At 47.5% G+C, this 18,019-nt stretch overlaps 1 protein-coding gene across 1 annotated transcript in view; it reads left to right on the top strand.

Annotated features, from left to right (window-relative positions):
* Window positions 1–1,587: 1,587 nt before the first annotated feature.
* LOC147702957 (phosphatidylcholine:ceramide cholinephosphotransferase 2-like) overlaps window positions 1,588–18,019 on the top strand; it is a 214,185-nt gene continuing 197,753 nt past the window's right edge. The window contains exon 1 of the mRNA XM_086931531.1: window positions 1,588–1,976. Within this exon, the coding sequence (XP_086787657.1) occupies window positions 1,588–1,976 (389 nt within the window). The remainder of the gene's footprint in view (window positions 1,977–18,019) is intronic.

Genomic DNA, 18,019 nt, shown 5'->3' with positions numbered 1-18,019 from the left:
AGGATAATTGGAGTAGAAGTAGGTGCCTGAACTTCCTCCTTCTTGCCTCAACACGCTAGGCGTTACACCCCTGCTCTGGAGCAGAGAACTGCTCTCTTTGTGTCACATGTCATGGACAGCGAGGGCCGTTACATTGGTGCACAGGAGAGGAGGATAGAAACTGGAGAGCGGAACTGCCCTGATCTTATTGCCTGCACTTGATTTCCTCACTAACTTCCGGGAAGTGGAGCTCTGAGGAAGTGATGAAAGTACAGGCCAAGTGGTTCTCCGGTGCTTAGCACCACAGATGCTGCTTCTTTGGTCTCTCGGGTTTTGTGGGATGAGGGTAGGGCGTCAAGCAATAATAGCGTAGTGTGACTCCCAATTGACATCGGAAGGCCTGCAGTACCGATATGCCGTATAGATGCTCCTTTTTGCAGGATTTCGGGGTTAGAATTGTGAAAGAACTTTTTCTACTATGCAGTTAAAAGGTTGGTGCTACACCTGCACGTGCAGCCTGCCCGTTACCAGGTTACACATTATTCCCTGTACCCCATCTCAAATGGTCATGCAAAGTGATTACCTTTGCTTGACTGCTCCATTTCCTAAGTAGTTGGGATATTGGCTCTGGCAGGAGTTGTCGATGGGTTTAAGCAGTTGGTAGTTATGTGTATTTGATTTTAGCCATGCTGGGGAGCAAGAGTTAGCCCTACAGCAGGTCCCCTACCTTCAGTGACTATGCATGACTCCAACATAAACCGTGTTGCAGGCATGGATAGGGAGTTTTTAAAATATGCAACGGAAGTCCAGTTGTCATTCACATTCTTACTTTATGTTGAGGCTTGTGTACTCCGAATAGACATAGAAGACAAAGGGCATCTAACCTGGCTGTTTGTGCTTCTTTAAGCACGTAAGACTATGCACAGGCCCTATGTGAGTGGTTTGCACGGGGCCAGGAAATATTGTATCCTTGGTACATTTGGCCAGAGTGAGGTTGTGCAGTATTATTAACGGGATCAGGGGAACTACTCAAACAAAGGTCTGCTCCTTGTGTGATGTTTTCCCCAACCTAAGAAACGTACAAAGACTAAAGTTTCATCTAAGTAGAATAGTTGGTGCTTTCTTAACGAGCTGCAGTTGATGGGAATCTTACACTTGCAATGACATCAACTGTATGTAATAGTTCCTGGAAAAAGCTACTCAACGGTCATTTAAGTAGATGTTGCCAGTGAATCCCAGAAGACCATCGCCCATTGCCTGCTTGGATGCCTGGCAATAAGGACTAGTAACTCATGAAAAACATATCTGTATTTTTGCCAGAATTCCCCACTCTGGCACACGATTCATGCCAATGGTCGTTAAGTATCACAGAGAACATCTCTCGAACAATGAGTAAGCTGATGTGATTTCACACTGAAAATATTGCCAGTTCAAATTGGATTACAAAATAAAAGCAAGTAAGAATAAATATTTTAGAAGAGACATGAGCAGTGTACTTTGTTAGTTGCTGTGTAGACGTTTTTTTTCTCCTATGACATATGTTCAACATATTTTTTCCTTTTACAGTACTGACGTGGACGAACTTCCATATGCACAAGACTCTTTAACATGAAGAAATGCAAATGTTCCTGCCTTCGTCCCCAGATGCATCCTATGGGCCCTTCAAAATTACCAGTTGTTCCTTCCAGTTCAGATGCCAGTCTTCAAAAACATCTTCGGTCACCTTTAGTCCAAGTGATAGATGTCGGTGTGAAGTACCCGTCAGAGTGGCACAAGACTCTTACAATGCTACTGTATGCTGTGTCGTCCATGCTACTTTCTTGTTTTGTTATTGTTTTGGTCAACAACTGGGTTCCTGCCCAAGAGTTAGTTTCACCACTCCCGGATCTGTTTTCTAGAAGTTTTGGAAATTCAACATGGGCTTTCAAGCTCTCAGAGGTCTGCAGTTTCCTGCTTTTAGCACTGTGGCTCATCCAGTGGTTTCTTCTCCGATACAAGTAAGCATTGATCGTTTCTTGATCGTTTCCTGCTAGTCATTGTAAGGTTGTTACTCGTCTGTTAGAGGTTGGAAATACAGTCAGAAGCATAGCTTAGTCTTTGAGATTTAGGGGGGGAGGGGGCGGGGGGGGGGGGAGGTTGAATCTCAAACTTCCGAACTAATAAAGCATTTACCATAGGGTGAATGGGTGAGAAGATTAAGGTTTATGATGGACTGTTTCCTTAAGGAGCAGGGTCACTACTGATTTGCATTAGGTGGGCTTATGGGGCTAATTTATAGTTTGGTGGACAGGCACTATATTGCAATGGTGATGGAGTAAAAACGAAGAGATAATGGATGAAGCGCTGAAACTTTTCAGATACTCACACCCAGTCACAGATCTGGGTTGAATCCATCATCGTTCCTTAGCGCACTTCGCCACCTCAGGTCAGACCCAGCTATATATTAAAAGAGAGTTCTCCCAGATACTTTAAGGCCCAGAGGAGGGAGATAAACCAAGCAGCAAAGAAAACAGTACCTCTGTGCGGACCTATATTTCTTTTAACATAGAATGTATCCAGACAATTTTTTAGATAGATGCCAACGAGAAACTATAGAGTATTATTCAAACATGTTATATTTATTTGATTATTTTTTCATTTTCAACATTTTTCAACATTTATAAAAGGGCAATAGTGCACAAGTACATGACAATATAATTATGAGAAACACATTATTACATATAGGTTTTAGTAATGGTCATACTATCATCCTAAAGAGCGCCCTCAATTAGCAGTTACTCCTAGTGATCATACAACACAGATTCATACATCAGTCATACTATTTCTCAAGAGTAAAAAATACAAATCTAACAGACTAGACACATAAACATAGAAGTGCAAAACATTGGACTAACATTAGTGCTGGCTCAGAGGTATATTTAATGTGGAACGCATGGGAACCTAGATGGTGTGGTTCTACTGGTTATGGTGGAGTTAACCAGGTCGTATCCTGGGCAGTAGATGGTAGGCCGACGTACGTTTCGGTGAGTGTCACCTTCCTCAGGGCCGAAGACAGCAAACAAACAAATACCTAATATACTATAGTTAAAATATGAGGGCTTGGTGCAAAGTTCTATGATGAAAGGAATCTGAGCGTATCACGAAAGGGAGGTTTGTTGGTTTATTTGTCGGTTTATATAAGCATTAGCTCAGTGTCCGAGGCGTGCTCATGTTGGTCGTCTTTAAAATATGAGCCACCAGGGGATTTCGGTGGGGTGGTTATGTCTGATAGTTAGATTTCCATCCAGCCAGAGAGGTACCTCCCAGGAGTGTAGCTCTTCGATAGCAGCGATTATATTGCAACCGTCTGCAGCCTCGTTTATTTTCGAGTGCTGTTCACATATCCGGGGGTTCTGGTCAGAGGTTTCTGCCTATGATAGGCAGAAACCTCTGACCAGAACGCCTCGGACACTGAGCTAATGCTTATATAAACCGACAAATAAACCAACAAACCTCCCTTTCGTGATACGCTCAGATTCCTTTCATCATAGAACTTTGCACCAAGCCCTCATATTTTAACTATAGTATATTAGGTATTTGTTTGTTTGCTGTCTTCGGCCCTGAGGAAGGTGACACTCACCGAAACGAACGTCGGCCTACCATCTACTGCCCAGGATACGACCTGGTTAACTCCACCATAACCAGTAGAACCACACCATCTAGGTTCCCATGCGTTCCACATTAAATATACCTCTGAGCCAGCACTAATGTTAGTCCAATGTTTTGCACTTCTATGTTTATGTGTCTAGTCTGTTAGATTTGTATTTTTTACTCTTGAGAAATAGTATGACTGATGTATGAATCTGTGTTGTATGATCACTAGGAGTAACTGCTAATTGAGGGCGCTCTTTAGGATGATAGTATGACCATTACTAAAACCTATATGTAATAATGTGTTTCTCATAATTATATTGTCATGTACTTGTGCACTATTGCCCTTTTATAAATGTTGAAAAATGTTGAAAATGAAAAAATAATCAAATAAATATAACATGTTTGAATAATACTCTATAGTTTCTCGTTGGCATCTATCTAAAAAACTGTCTGGATACATTCTATGTTAAAAGAAATATAGGTCCGCACAGAGGTACTGTTTTCTTTGCTGCTCAGACCCAGCTATATGCAAATCAGCCTTGACCCTGTGCCTCATGGGAACAGTCCAATCCGAACTGCAAAACCAGGTCTTGCCTGTCCCAGAAACAATCATCCTGGGACCAATTTCGGGGTGACACCCCTCATCAGCCAGGCTTGCTTGGGTCCAAGGATGCTTGTTTCTGGTCCAGGGAAGGCATGGCTTGGCAGTTCGGGCTGGACTGTTCCCATGAGTCACAGGGTCAAGATGATTTGCATAATGCTGTGTGTGAACTGGTTTGGCGAAGTGAGCTAAAGAATGATGATGGATTCGGCCCAGATCTGTGACTGAGGGTGAGTCTTCGAAAACTATCAGCACTCCGTCCATCATCTCCTCGAGTTTGCAATGGTGTCGGAGTACCTGTCCGCCAAACTCAAGGTCCACCCACCCGATTTTGAGTCAAGCGATCTCAAGTTTTTATATCAGTGGAGTAAGAAAATGCTTCGACAGCCCACAGAGGAGGTGGCATCGTAAGTAAACCATTCAACCATCTAGGGATGGTCCGATGGCTTTTTTTACTCTCAGGTGTATCGTGGTAGTGAAGGCCAGTAGAAAAAAACATGACCTTCATGCCATAGGAGAAAAGTTCCATGGTGTTGATGTCTTTGAGTTTTTTTTATTTTCAAAAACAAACTCCCACTTTGGGAGTTTGTTTAAAAAAAATAAGAAACATTGTAAAAGTTTGACGAATTGTTGTCGTGTTTGTCAGAGCTGTCCGTCAAAAATTTCCAACATCGACAGGAACCACCATGACAGCAGATTCTGCCACTGTATAGAGATGCCCCTGGGGCAGGTGGATATCTCTAAGTTTGGCATGCAGAGTAATGGCAGTGGGGCAGACTTAAAGTCCTCCGCTACCCTGTCTTCCTTTACTCCATTTGCCAAACCCTAAATCAGGCCCTTTGGCTAGAATGGCACAGTGGGCAAAATATGATCATTTGGAATGCTACCCTGAAGGATTGCCCACTGTTAGACTATTTGCAAATACTCGTCCCATCACCTTTCGGGTGTTTTTGCCGGAAGTGCCGAGAAACTTGAGACTGGAACAACTTTCTATGCCTACGACTGCCAATGTTTCTGAGATCTTAAAAGAAGTACATTTGCATCCACTCATGGAGTACCTCAGTGGGTGAAGATTTACTACTTTTTTAGTAAATCCTACCCTTTATAAATTGAAGTCCTGATCCGAAAAATGAACAAAATATAACGTCTTAGTATAAAAACGACACAGACATAGCAGCCTGACTAGGGGCCTCCCCTGTCCCAATTACCAAGCTAGGAATGGATTTGTTTTGTTAACAGCGATCCACCCCAACCCACTGAAGCTATGCTGCTGGATAGAGTACTTGCTTAATAAACCTATGCAAACTTCCAGAGTACATGAACCCAGCTGCTTACAGAGATAAACTATATATTCCATAAGGAATATATATTTTGGTCAGTTTTGTATCCTGACCAAAATAAAGGCTTTGACTCTGCAGGATGATTAAAACCAGCTAAGAGACAGGGAACACCATGTCTAGATTAGTAAAATTCAAGAAATAAAAATAATATATTATTAGGAACTTTCTTGATTCAAATACACCCATAATATTTCTACCTGTTTAAAGTAGAGGCAAACCTCTACTAGGAAAGCAAGATTAAGGTTTTATATTTATGGTGATACAAATATAGTCTGAAAAATTAATTAGTTCTGTCATGATGGAGAATTTTTTGTTTGTAATAACCTACACATAATAGCCTACACACTCAAGGGGCCATTTGATTTATTTGGTGTGTTCTAATTTAGAAGTGCATGTTGAATATCCGCTGCCTGTTACATGGTCTGATCACTCCCTGATAATATTCTCTTGGGACATGGGGAAATCTTCTCGCCCGCCATCTTTGCCACTTGGCCCTCCCACTCGCAAGATTAATATTCCTGGGTTAACAGAGGCCCTCACTTATTCCCAGGGAAACCCCGCAGCTGACCTTGAGGGTGCCATTGACCGGTTTAACATCTTGGTCAACAAATGCAAAAACAACAGTTGATGGACAGAATGCAGAACAATGTCATACATTCACCCCAGTACAGAGATCTGGGCCTATATCCATCGTTTTTTTGCTCACCACACCACCCCAGTATGACATTGCTCTGCATTCTGTTCATCAACTGTTGTTTTTGCATTTGTCACCACGAGTGGGATGGGTATGCTCAGACGTGAGTCTCATGGTCTCCACACCACTGGAGTCAAGCTATCCTGGCTGATGACGGCTGATAGCCAGAAACCGGTCCTAGGATGCTTTCCGGTCCAAGAAAGACATGGCTTGGACCGGGGCGGCAGATCGGCTCTGATTTTATTGGACCTCTCTGCCGCCTTTGATACGGTACCTCACTAGCTTCTTCTTGCCCGCCTCTCTGCCATTGGCATCTCTGGGGCAGTGTGAGCCTGGCTGGAATCTTTTTTGGATGCCCGTACTCAGCAGGTCTGGATGCCTCCTTTTTCATCCTCAGCCAGGGAGGTCTCGACTGGAGTCCCCCAGGGCTCGACGCTGAGTCCCTTGCTCTTTAATATCTATCTGACTCCATTGATCTCCCTGGCTGAAGAGCTGGGTGCCAAAATCATGGCTTACGCTGACAACACCCAGCTTCTATTCACTTGGAATGGCTCCGACCTGAGTACGGGGGCCGCACAGAGTTGCCTTGCAGCCGTATTTACATGGCTGGCACAGGCGAAACTCAAATGCAACGAGGGGAAATCAGAGATACTGCTGTACAGTCAATTTTCCTTGCTTTTCACAGAAGCCCTGTGGCCCCCAGATTTCCCCCGCCGACTTTCTGAGGGTGGTCCGGCTAAGAACTTGGGAGGTTGGTTCGGGGCGGCTCTCAGGTTCTCTGAATACATCAAGAGACTAACGGGTGTCTGTTTTGGTACACTCAAATCACTGAGTAGATTCTTCCCTATGCTCCCTCAGCCGGCGAAGGAAATGGTGGCACGGGCACTCATCTTGTCCCGCTTGGATTACGCCAACACGCTTTTTATTGGCATCCCGGGATACCTAGTGAACAAACTTCAACTGATCCAGAACGCGGGGGCCAGACTCTTAATTAACATCTCTAAGAGATCCAGCATAAGGTCACATTTGCGTGACCTTCACTGGCTGCCCATGGCCCAGCGGGTGCAGTTTAAGGCCCTCACTTTAGCTCATAGAGCCCTGCATGACTCAGGACCCTCCTATATTAGGAAACGGGTGGCCTTTTACACCCCTCACCGATCCCTACGATCTGCTTCCCACCGTTTGATGGCCAATCCCCGTTTCCGCCGCTCTAGGATGGGGGTCAGTCAATTACGGTCAAGGTTGCCACTCTTTGGAACAGTCTTCCTGTTTTTTTGCGTCACACTCAGGACTTTTACCGATTTAAGAAACTTCTCAAAACTCATCTTTTTAATCAGGTTATTTAATTAGTCTCCCCTCGTTAGTCTGCAGTTCAATTCGCACCAGAACACTCATGAGTACTTGAGCACGCTACAAGTCACTTATAACATAACATAACATCTTTTTTATTGGTTTTAAACAGGTTCAACACCAGACAAATGCATTGCTGAACTTGCAGCACAGCAATTATACAATCCACAGGGTCATTGAAATAAGCCTTGCAGCATATCAGCACTGAAAATATTCCTTCTCTCTCCCACCGTTCGGCCAATCCCCTCAATATGTCGGCCTTCTTGTGCTTCCCACATCCTTGTGGCCCCATCTCATACCTAGATGGTATATGTCCGAATTTTCTCATCCATGGAGGTGTGGGGGTTATCAGCTCTCTGGAGAGTGATACTGCAATACTGATATCACCCTTCCCATGTTTTATTGCGTTTGAGAGGGTAGCCCCTTGCTTTGTAGATGGGTATTTTCAAACTCATGAGGTCCTTCCCTGCTCTCCACCGCACGGTCCCTCCGGGACCTGCCAGTGTCCTTCTTCGCCAACACGAAGCCGACACAGCAGCGCAGTGTGGTATCTGTCCGAGTTTATCTCCTCTGTGATATGGAGAATAATCGGTTTTGGATCCCAGGACAAAGTCCACCCCAACACCTGGTCCGGATGTACATTGTTACCACCCGATGTATTACATCGCGGTACTTTACAACACGTCTTTTACAACGCAAGTCGTTACCAGGACTTGCGCTGTAGGGGTACTGGACTTAGGAATAGTTAAATTTTACTATTCCAACACAAGCCTACGTACAGTAGGGAAGGTGTTGGAATAGTAAATCTACTATTCCTTAGCCTAGAGCGCCCTCCAGCGCAAGTCGTGGTTATGACTTGCGTTGTAAAAGACGTGTCCTAACTGCACTGCGGGGCAACATCCGCGTTGTAAAGGAGGTTCCCCCCTGGTGCAGACACGACAACACCTCCTCCCAGATCCGGGTCACCTGGTCACACAATCAAATTATGTGGAGGCCCCCGGGTTGTGTCAAGCAGAGCAGGCACCCTCGTACACCCACCACCCCCCTTCTCCACAGCCACTCATGTGAGTAATACATTTTGTGTAAATATTTCCACTGTATGAGGCAAAACTGTGAGATATTTGTGAGGGAATTGACATTTTTCAGCGAGATGCACAGGCCTCCTTCCAGTCCTCATCTGTGAGGGGTTCCTGGTCCCCCTCCCACAGCCCCTCAAGAGTATTGACCACCAAGGAGTGGTATAATTGGGATAAACTAGTCGGGCCCCCATGAGTAATTTAGCTTCTAAGGGGCTGTGGTCCAGCAGGGCAGTAAGCCCCTTGACGTACTGGGTAAGGACGTGCAGGATTTGCAGGTACTGGAAGACCTGTGAACAGTGCAGGGCATATTCTGCCTGAAGCTCTGAGAAGGATTTCAGTACAGTACTCAAGATAATGTCTCCCAGTGTTGAAATGCCTACGGTGTCCCGTGCTTTGAAGCCCCACGGGCAGTGGCCTTTAGCACTGGGGTTCCGTGCCACAATGGGGTTACTTTAATCAACTGGCATACCCACCCGAGGGCCCTAGGTGTGTCCTTCCATACCTGAAGGATTACTAAGATTGATGATGGAAGGTAATCTGCGGGTACCCTTATATAGCAGGTGTAGGAGGGATATCTCCTGAATCGCTCATCTTTCAGTATGATATGCAGGTTCAGGTGTAGAGCTGCAACACCACTCATTTATTACAATGAGGTGGAAAGTATGTCAGGCTAACAATGTCACCATCTTGTGGGAATTTGTAACATTTAGTGAGGGCTATCCGCGGTGTGCGATGGCACCACACCAACGAGAATTGTTTTTTAAATAGGGAGCATTAGGGTTGGAGCAGGGCAATTTTGCAGCTGGTACTGTAGATGGGGCAGAACGACGATCTTATATGTGGCCGAGCGTCCAAGTATAGAGACCGGTACTGTCTGACAACCAGAGCCAGCGCATTATGCAGGCGCAGAGTGTCCTGTGGCTCTTCCAGGCATAGAGCCAGATTGGTCTGTGTGGACTAAGGTGGAAATCACAGTACGCAATCTGTTGGCCAAAGCCTTGGTGCATATTTTGACCTCCACATTCAAAAGAGAGATAGGGTGATAAGATGACCAGTTATACCAAGGGAGTACCCTTCATGGGTATGACAACAATCTCCGCCAAACAAAGGTCGGGGGAAAGAGATCCTGATTCCTGTGCTCGTCGGAAAGTCTTATAAAGAGGGTCCATAAGGAGACCCCTGAATCACTTGAAGAACTCCACTAGGAAGTCATTGGGGCCTGGGGTTATGCCATACTGAAGCTGAGAACGAGCCTCGTTAAGCTCTTCACATGTAATGCCCCTGTCCAAAAAATCCTGTTCAAGGTTGGATCGAGGGCGCATGGGTAAGTCATTAATGAAGCCCCGAAGGGCCTCGGTATCCACCAAAGGTGGAAGTGGCATATAGTGCCTCATAAGATTCAGAGGCACGACACTCCTAAGGCGGAAGCCGGGAGACGCTCGATTTTTAAAAATTGAAACTGTCACTAATACTTTGTTTTTAAGTAGCACTGCACTCACCTAGTGCATTCTCTCACCTTCTTCCATCACTGATTCGCCGCGCAGCCGATTTTAACGCTGCCACGGCACAGTGATACTCGCCGCCATTTCCCATCCACAAGCCACGCCCACGGCCCAGAGGCCATGCCCCCTTCATCTCGGCTATATAAAGCACGCTGACTAAGACCTCGCATTCAGAGGCACAACACTCCTGAGGCGGAAGCCGGGAGACGCTCGATTTTTAAAAATTGAAACTGTCACTAATACTTTGTTTTTAAGTAGCACTGCACTCACCTAGTGCATTCTTTCACCTTCTTCCATCACTGATTCGCCGCGCAGCCGATTTTAACGCTGCCACGGCACAGTGATACTCGCCGCCATTTCCCATCCACAGGCCACGCCCACGGCCCAGAGGCCATGCCCCCTTCATCTCGGCTATATAAAGCGCGCTGACTAAGACCTCGCATTCAGAGGCACAACACTCCTGAGGCGGAAGCCGGGAGACGCTCGATTTTTAAAAATTGAAACTGTCACTAATACTTTGTTTTTAAGTAGCAATGCACTCACCTAGTGCATTCTTTCACCTTCTTCCATCACTGATTCGCCGCGCAGCCGATTTTAACGCTGCCACGGCCCGGTGATACTCGCCGCCATTTCCCATCCTCAGCCCACAGGCCACGCCCAAGGCCCAGAGGCCACGCCCCCCTCATCTCGGCTATATAAAGCGCGCTGACTAAGAGCTCGCATTCAGAGGCACAACACTCCTGAGGCGGAAGCCGGGAGACACTCGATTTTTAAAAATTGAAACTGTCACTAATACTTTGTTTTTAAGTAGCACTGCACTCACCTAGTGCATTCTTTCACCTTCTTCCATCACTGATTCACCGCGCAGCCGATTTTAACGCTGCCACGGCCCGGTGATACTCGCCGCCATTTCCCATCCTCAGCCCACAGGCCACGCCCACGGCCCAGAGGCCACGCCCCCTCTCATATATAAATGTGCCTTCCCCGGACGCGCTAAAGGCAAGCCCGTCTGCGCCCGTCCGCGGCCGACCGGGGCAAGGGGCCACCCCCCCTGCCCGATCACCATACCAGGTCAGAACCCACAGCCCCCACTCCATCCGCCAACTAAAGCAGGAAGTAGGGCCACCCTGTCTACACGCATGGGATCCATCCATACAACACTCCGCCTGCAACCAGTGCGGATTTCACTTTCTACTCCACCCTAAAATTAAACCCACACAATATTCCATGCTCCTGCTCAACTGCAGATCACTCCCCAAGCACACCACGGAAATTTCTCTACTGATAGAGGAAGTAAACCCAGACATCCTCTTTATCACAGAGACGTGGCTGCAGGAACACTCGGAACCCGACTTGGTACAAACTCTCCCACCCGGATACCAAATACTCCGCCTCGACCGCAAAACGGGAATCGGTGGTGGGCTAGAAGTGATCTATAAAATAGGATACGAAGTCACTAGCACCCCAGTCTGCCTCCCGGATAGCGAATGCCTTCCTTTCACTATAAAACTCAGTCCCACACATACCTTTTCTGGTATGCTCATATACTGTCCTCCCGGGACACAAGGACAGTTTCTTTCTAACCTTGCCCCAACAGTTGCAAACCTTGCACTCAGCTCAGCTAACTTCACAATCCTGGGTGACCTCAACACCCACCTGGACGACCCTAATGACCCTAACGCCAGAGAACTTTCCTCCAGCCTAGGTACCCTCGAACTACAGCAACTTGTCCTCGGGTCCACTCACCAAAAGGGTCATCTTTTGGACCCCATATTCAGTAACTGCCCTAACCTTCACGTTGGAAACACTTCCCCCCTCCCCTGGACTGATCACTTCCTCCTTCCTTTCACCTAGACCCTCCCCAATCACCCTCCACCTAAACCCCCGACTGTTCAACAGTCACGCAACTGGTCCAAAATCCCCCAGCCGGAATGGCAGGACAATCTAGAGCTCACCATACCCGCCAAAACTCCCAATCCCATCCAGGGCAACGAGAATTACAATAGATGGATTACCAGCTCCTTAGATCTGGTACTTCCACTAAAACGTACCCACCCTAAGCGGGGAAACCCGACAGCCCCATGGTACACCACTGATCTCCGGGAGGCCAAACGCGCCTGCAAACGAATCGAGAGTAAATGGCGTCTCGATTACCTACCAGCTGACAAAACAGCCTACAAAAGCAGCTATCAAAAGCTATAAATCTAGCATCAAACTAGCTCAGGCCAAATATTTCGAAGCAAAGATCGATAAGGCAGCTTCTAAACCCAAGGAGATCTACTGGATAGCTAAATCCCTCTTGCAACTACCTGAGGCTCCAAAGGAGCACAACAACACCCAGGTCCACTGCGAGGAGCTAGCAGACTTCTTCTACCGCAAAATAGAAGTCATCAACTCCTCTTTTTCTCAGACCATCACTTCGCCCAGTGGCATCGCTGACACAGGCTCTGCGACAGCACCACCAAACTCTCTCAATAGTATCCCGCCCCTAGATCTCACCAATCTAGAAAGTATTATGCGACAGGTCAAATCTGGATCACCTACTGATCCGGCTCCCCCGGGCTCTCACCCCAATCACCAGTCAGATTTCACCCACCATTCGAGACCTACTCAACTCCTCCCTCCATACCGGCATCGTCCCGCCTCCATGGAAGAGAGCAATGGTCAAGGCATTACTAAAGAAACCCAGCCTCGATCAAAACAATCCCTCCAACTACCGACCTATCTCCCTTCTCCCCTGGCTCAGCAAACTTCTTGAGAAGTATGTTAATTCTGTCCTGACACACTTCTTGGAATCAAACAACATACTTGACTCTACTCAAACGGGTTTTAGGCCCCGTCATGGAACCGAAACTGCCTTAATTGCAGTGACGGAGGAAGCAAGAAGGATCCTAGACAGCGGCGGGTCAGCGGCCATCGTCCTACTCGACCTTAGTGCCGCCTTCGACACTGTAAATCACAATACTCTACTCCACCGCCTCGGCAGTATAGGAATCTCAGGAACGGCACTCACCTGGTTGAGATCCTTCCTTACAGATAGATCTTTCCAGGTATTTGAGAAAGACTTCACCTCCTCCAGTAAACCCCTTAACTGCGGAGTGCCTCAGGGCTCCTCCCTGAGCCTCACTCTTTTTAATGTTTACCTCAGCCCTCTGGCTGATGTCGTCCGCCCCTTTGGAGTGAAAATTGTCACCTATGCGGACGACACGCAGCTGGTGGTAGCGCTAGATCCACCTCTCAACTCCCACCACAGCTTACATAAATGTTTGGAAGCAGTTGCCGCTTGGATGTCGGGCTCCTGCTTAAAACTAAACGGGGATAAAACAGAGGTTATGCTCCTGGGAAACAACATCACCAAATCCATCGATACCATCTGGCCCCTCTGCCTTGGCAGTCCCCCGCAACCCAAAGAACAAATCAAGAGTCTCGGCATCTGGCTTGACCGAACTCTCACTTTCAACTACCAAGCAACCAAGCTTGCTGCCACATGCTTCGGGCTTTTAAGGCTACTTCGCAAAATCCTCCCTCTTCTCCCGTTTCACTCAAGACGGATCATGGTTCAAGGACTGATTCTATCCCGCCTCGACTGTGGAAACGCCCTATACCTTGGGGCCCCACAGTCCACGCTCAATAGACTGCAAATCATTCAAAACTGCGCGGCAAGGACCCTCCTCGGTATCCCACGTCGAGTCTCAGTCAAAGCCCGACTGAAGGACCTCCACTGGCTCCCGGTGAAAGCGAGGATCGAATTCAAGAGCCTGTGTATTGCTCACCGCTCTTACTGGGGAACAGGTCCCGCCATCAACCGCCCCCTGGTAAATGCCTATCATCCCAATCGTCTCCTCAGATCTGGGACCTCCTACCTAACCTCAGTACCACGAAGCAGAAGAGCCAGGTGTGGAGGCCAGTCGCTCTCCTACAACCTAGCCAAGATCTGGAACTCCCTCCCCCTTTCAATCAGATCAGAGCCCAAATTACTTACCTTCCGAAAGCTCCTTAAAACTTGGCTTTTTAATAAAACAACTGTTTAAAAACTCTTTTAGAAACTTTTAAGTCTAGCGTACCCCGCTTAGCCTTGAACCTCTGCAGCGCTGGGAAGCCTCTGGGTAGTCAACGCGCTATATAAATTTTCCTTTCATTTCATTCATTCATAATAGGTGGCTAAGCAATGTGCCATGGCCTCATCCCCCACCTGTCTTACCCCTCCTCATCCATCAGGTAAGCAATAGGTGCCCGGCCCAACACATTGGTACAAAGCCAGAGGAGAGTCTGACTGGTTTTAAGACTCTCCACTGGCTTTGTACCATTGTGTTGGGCTGGGCACCCATTGCTTACGAGATGGATGAGAAGGGGTTAGGCGGGTGGGGGCCAAGGTCATTGCACATTGATCTATAAGGCTCTGAGTTGCAATCCAAGCATTCCGGGTATCATCAATAAGTAACTGTCAGAGTACCTCTTGTTGATGGAGGAAATCTAGCAACACTGAGGATTAGCCGGTTGTGGCATAGACCACTTCAGGGCCCGAATACTGTCTGTCCTTTCCTGGGTGTGTTTCCTGCACCAGCCGCTGATGTGACCAATGATATACCCCCTAATGTTGGCCTTCAGTGCCTTCCAGAGTATTACCGGAGAGTCGACAGTGTCATAGTTCATCTACTGGTACTTCTGTATAGCGTTAAGTATATACTGCAACCACCACGTCATCCCAGCTGTGTGGGCCACGGGCTGAGGTGCAACCTTATTTCCAAAAGAGAGTGGTCGGATAGCTGCTAGCATGTATGTGCTCGTCTTTGACCCAGTGAGCGTCACAGGCGGGTATAAGGAAGTAGTCAATTCTGGACAGAACTTTGTGGGATCCAGAATTAAAGGTATAGACCTGGTCCCATAGTTGCAAGGCACGTCACGCATCCACCAAACCCATAGCCTCATGAAACCATGCCCGGGTGGGAAGGTCCACGTTCCGCCCACCCAGTCTTGGATGCCCTATCCAGTTCCCAGTCTACTGCTTCGTTGAAGTCGCCCTCCAGGACCCAACGTCCCTTGGGGACTGCACCACCAATACCCCCGGGGTTTTCAGGAAATAAAGCTGAAGTGGTGGAGGGGCGTAAACCCTGGTCAGTGCATTGGGGTGCCCGTGGAGAAGGCCAGAGATCGCAGTGTAGTATTCCCAAACTTGTCAACCACAAAGGGAAAGTGTCTGCAACAAAATGGCTGTCCCCCATGTCCCTTGGGTAAATCAGCGTGATATACCTGCATTTTTTTTTAATTTATAATGTTTTATATAGCGCGAACAAGATCCTAAAGGATATCAGAGCGCTTTACAATATGAATCAGGGATGCTCAACCCTAGGAAGCAAGGAATGGGAATCTTGTTGCCCACAAAGTGGGTTTCTTGTAGAAAGAGCACGTCGTCAGAGTATCTTTTAGTCTGCTTCAACACAGCCCCTTGCTTAACAAGGTCTAGGATGCCATTGATGTTCAATTTCAGGAGACGGACCACACCCTGTATCACCTTACTAGATTACTCAGTATTGAGATGTGTTAGTGTGATGGTGGGGGTAGCGCAAGAGAGGCAATCCCGGCCCGGTGTTGACCGCTGGCATGCCTAGTGTAGTCTGATATAATTGGCAAAAAAGCAAACCATCTAAACAATAATGATAGTATTAACCCCAAACCACTCCCACCCCATACCTCAAGAACATGAAGTACCTGTTGTGGAATAAACCAGGAGCCATCACCAGTGTGGTGGCCAAACACCAACAATGTTTTTTTTCACCACTCCCTAAAGCAGACCCAGGAGCACAACTCACAATAAAACAAGCAGAGAAAAGAAAAGAAAGAACTTGGACGGGGTCCACGTGATCCTCAGCAAGCAACCCGCAGCATGACAAAGCTATCTGGTCCAGTAGACACAAAGGTACAAAGTAGCATCAAGAGGCCAGGTCCCCAGCAGAGAAGGAGACATTCCTCTTGTGTGTCAGGTCCAGTTCTAAAGACCTGGAGCGGCAGGGAGCCCGAGATTCAGGCAAATCGGTATTTGAGTGATGCCGTCCGCTGGGACAGGCGTGGCAGCTGTCCCCAATCTAGGCCCCGCTCTGGGTTGTCCCAGCAGGCGGGCGAGGGGGCACCTCCCGCCAGAAGAAGGGTTGCTTCTCTAGCTAGGTCCAAGCCACCTCAGGCGTGCCAAAGAAGAGCATTATGTTTTTGGAAGATGACCTTCAATTGTGCCTTCACTTCTTCATCTGGGTGGGCCACTGCCCCTGCCCTTAAGGATTTCTAAAGCTCTGCCTTCTTGGCACTTCCCTTAGGAAACACCCCTCTCTTCTGGCAGAACCCCTTGAATTGGTTCACTGTGTAGGATTCCAGATTGGCCAGCTCGAATTCCATTTTGCCAGGTAGGACCACATACTTTGTAGAAGTAATGAGTGTAGGGCAAGAAGACTTTTAGAAAATTCAAAGATGCCAATGAGGGAGAATTGAAAAATTAAAAAGGCCAGTTTGCAAAAGGACAGACAAAAAATGCCAATTAGGTAGAATAGATTATTATTGTCTTAGTATAGAGTTGTAGCACACACTGACATACTATATGGTATTGCACAAACACACGTCCTATACCACCACCAATTGTAGAAGTGGGGCTTTTGGTTGGCTAGGGTCGGTATCCTCAGCCAAGCAAAATCCACCACTTTAGTCAGGGTAAGCAAGTTGCACGCTAAAGATAACCTGTGCTCACCCTATGTTAGCTTGGCACAGAGCAGGCAGGCTTATCATCAGGGGCAATGTGTAAAGTATTTCTGCAACACACACACAGCAACACAGGCAAAACAACAAAAGGACTCCACGCAGGATTAAAAAAAAATGAGTGATTCTTTATGAAAAAAATGAGACCAAAGCAACAAAAATGCTATCTGCCGTTTGAAATCTTACATGGAAGTAATGATTGAGAATGCGGTGCAAGCCTCCTAGATGCCTTACTGTAGTTTCAGTGAGCTGGGGAATGAGCTGCCTGAGTCTGTAGCCCTCGGCCATAAAGAGGGCTGTTCAGGGAGATCGAGACTACTCCAACCCAGTCCAGCTGGTTAACCAAAGGTAGGAATCCCTTAAGCGTGAGGCCACTCCTTGCCCAATTACTGAACCCACAAGTGAGGGAAAGAGAGATTCTACTGCGAGGAGCGCAGCAAGTTCTTTACGTCCGCTTGGGCCCTAGTCCCTTGTGAAGCGCTCGTGGGATTGGGACGCTGCTACAATGAGTACAGCACGGTCGGGAGGACCTCTCTTTTGAATGTAACTTGACAAAGTGCGACTCTGCTGCGAGGAGCGCAGTAAGCACTCCTAGCCCACTCAGCTCAGGAAATCCTTATTAGCACGGCCGGGGTGAGGCTCCACTGCGAGGAGTGCAGCAGGCACTGTTAGATTGCTCAGGTCTGATGTAAGAAGTCAAGTGTGCACCGCTGCGTCCACAGGCCGTAATGATGAAGTATCTTTGTTTGCTGCAGGTGTTGCCACGGAATGCAGAGTTGGGCTGGGGCACAGCTCCCACGACAGCCGCAATGCAGGCACAGGCAGTGCACCAGAGGAACATTGAAAGATGTTGGGCAAAATGATCCTGCACCGGCAGGAGTACTCTCACGGTATAGAGAGCAATATTTGATGAGCGGGTTCGGCAAAATAGGTGGCAGCCTTTTACAAGGTCTTTTATGTTACTGAGACCTCAGTAAAGACCAGGAGGCAAGCCAACAAGCCCTTGGAGTCACTCTGGGGCATAGTAGTCCTGGCAGCTGCTCTGAGGTCAGCAGGTAGCAGTGCAGCTCACACAGGCAGGACAGCAGGTCCCAGAAACA

The sequence above is a fragment of the Lissotriton vulgaris genome, chromosome 7 (assembly GCF_964263255.1).
Source record: "Lissotriton vulgaris chromosome 7, aLisVul1.2, whole genome shotgun sequence".
In the NCBI taxonomy this organism is placed as follows: domain Eukaryota; kingdom Metazoa; phylum Chordata; class Amphibia; order Caudata; family Salamandridae; genus Lissotriton; species Lissotriton vulgaris.
This window is presented reverse-complemented; position numbering and strand designations above follow the sequence as displayed.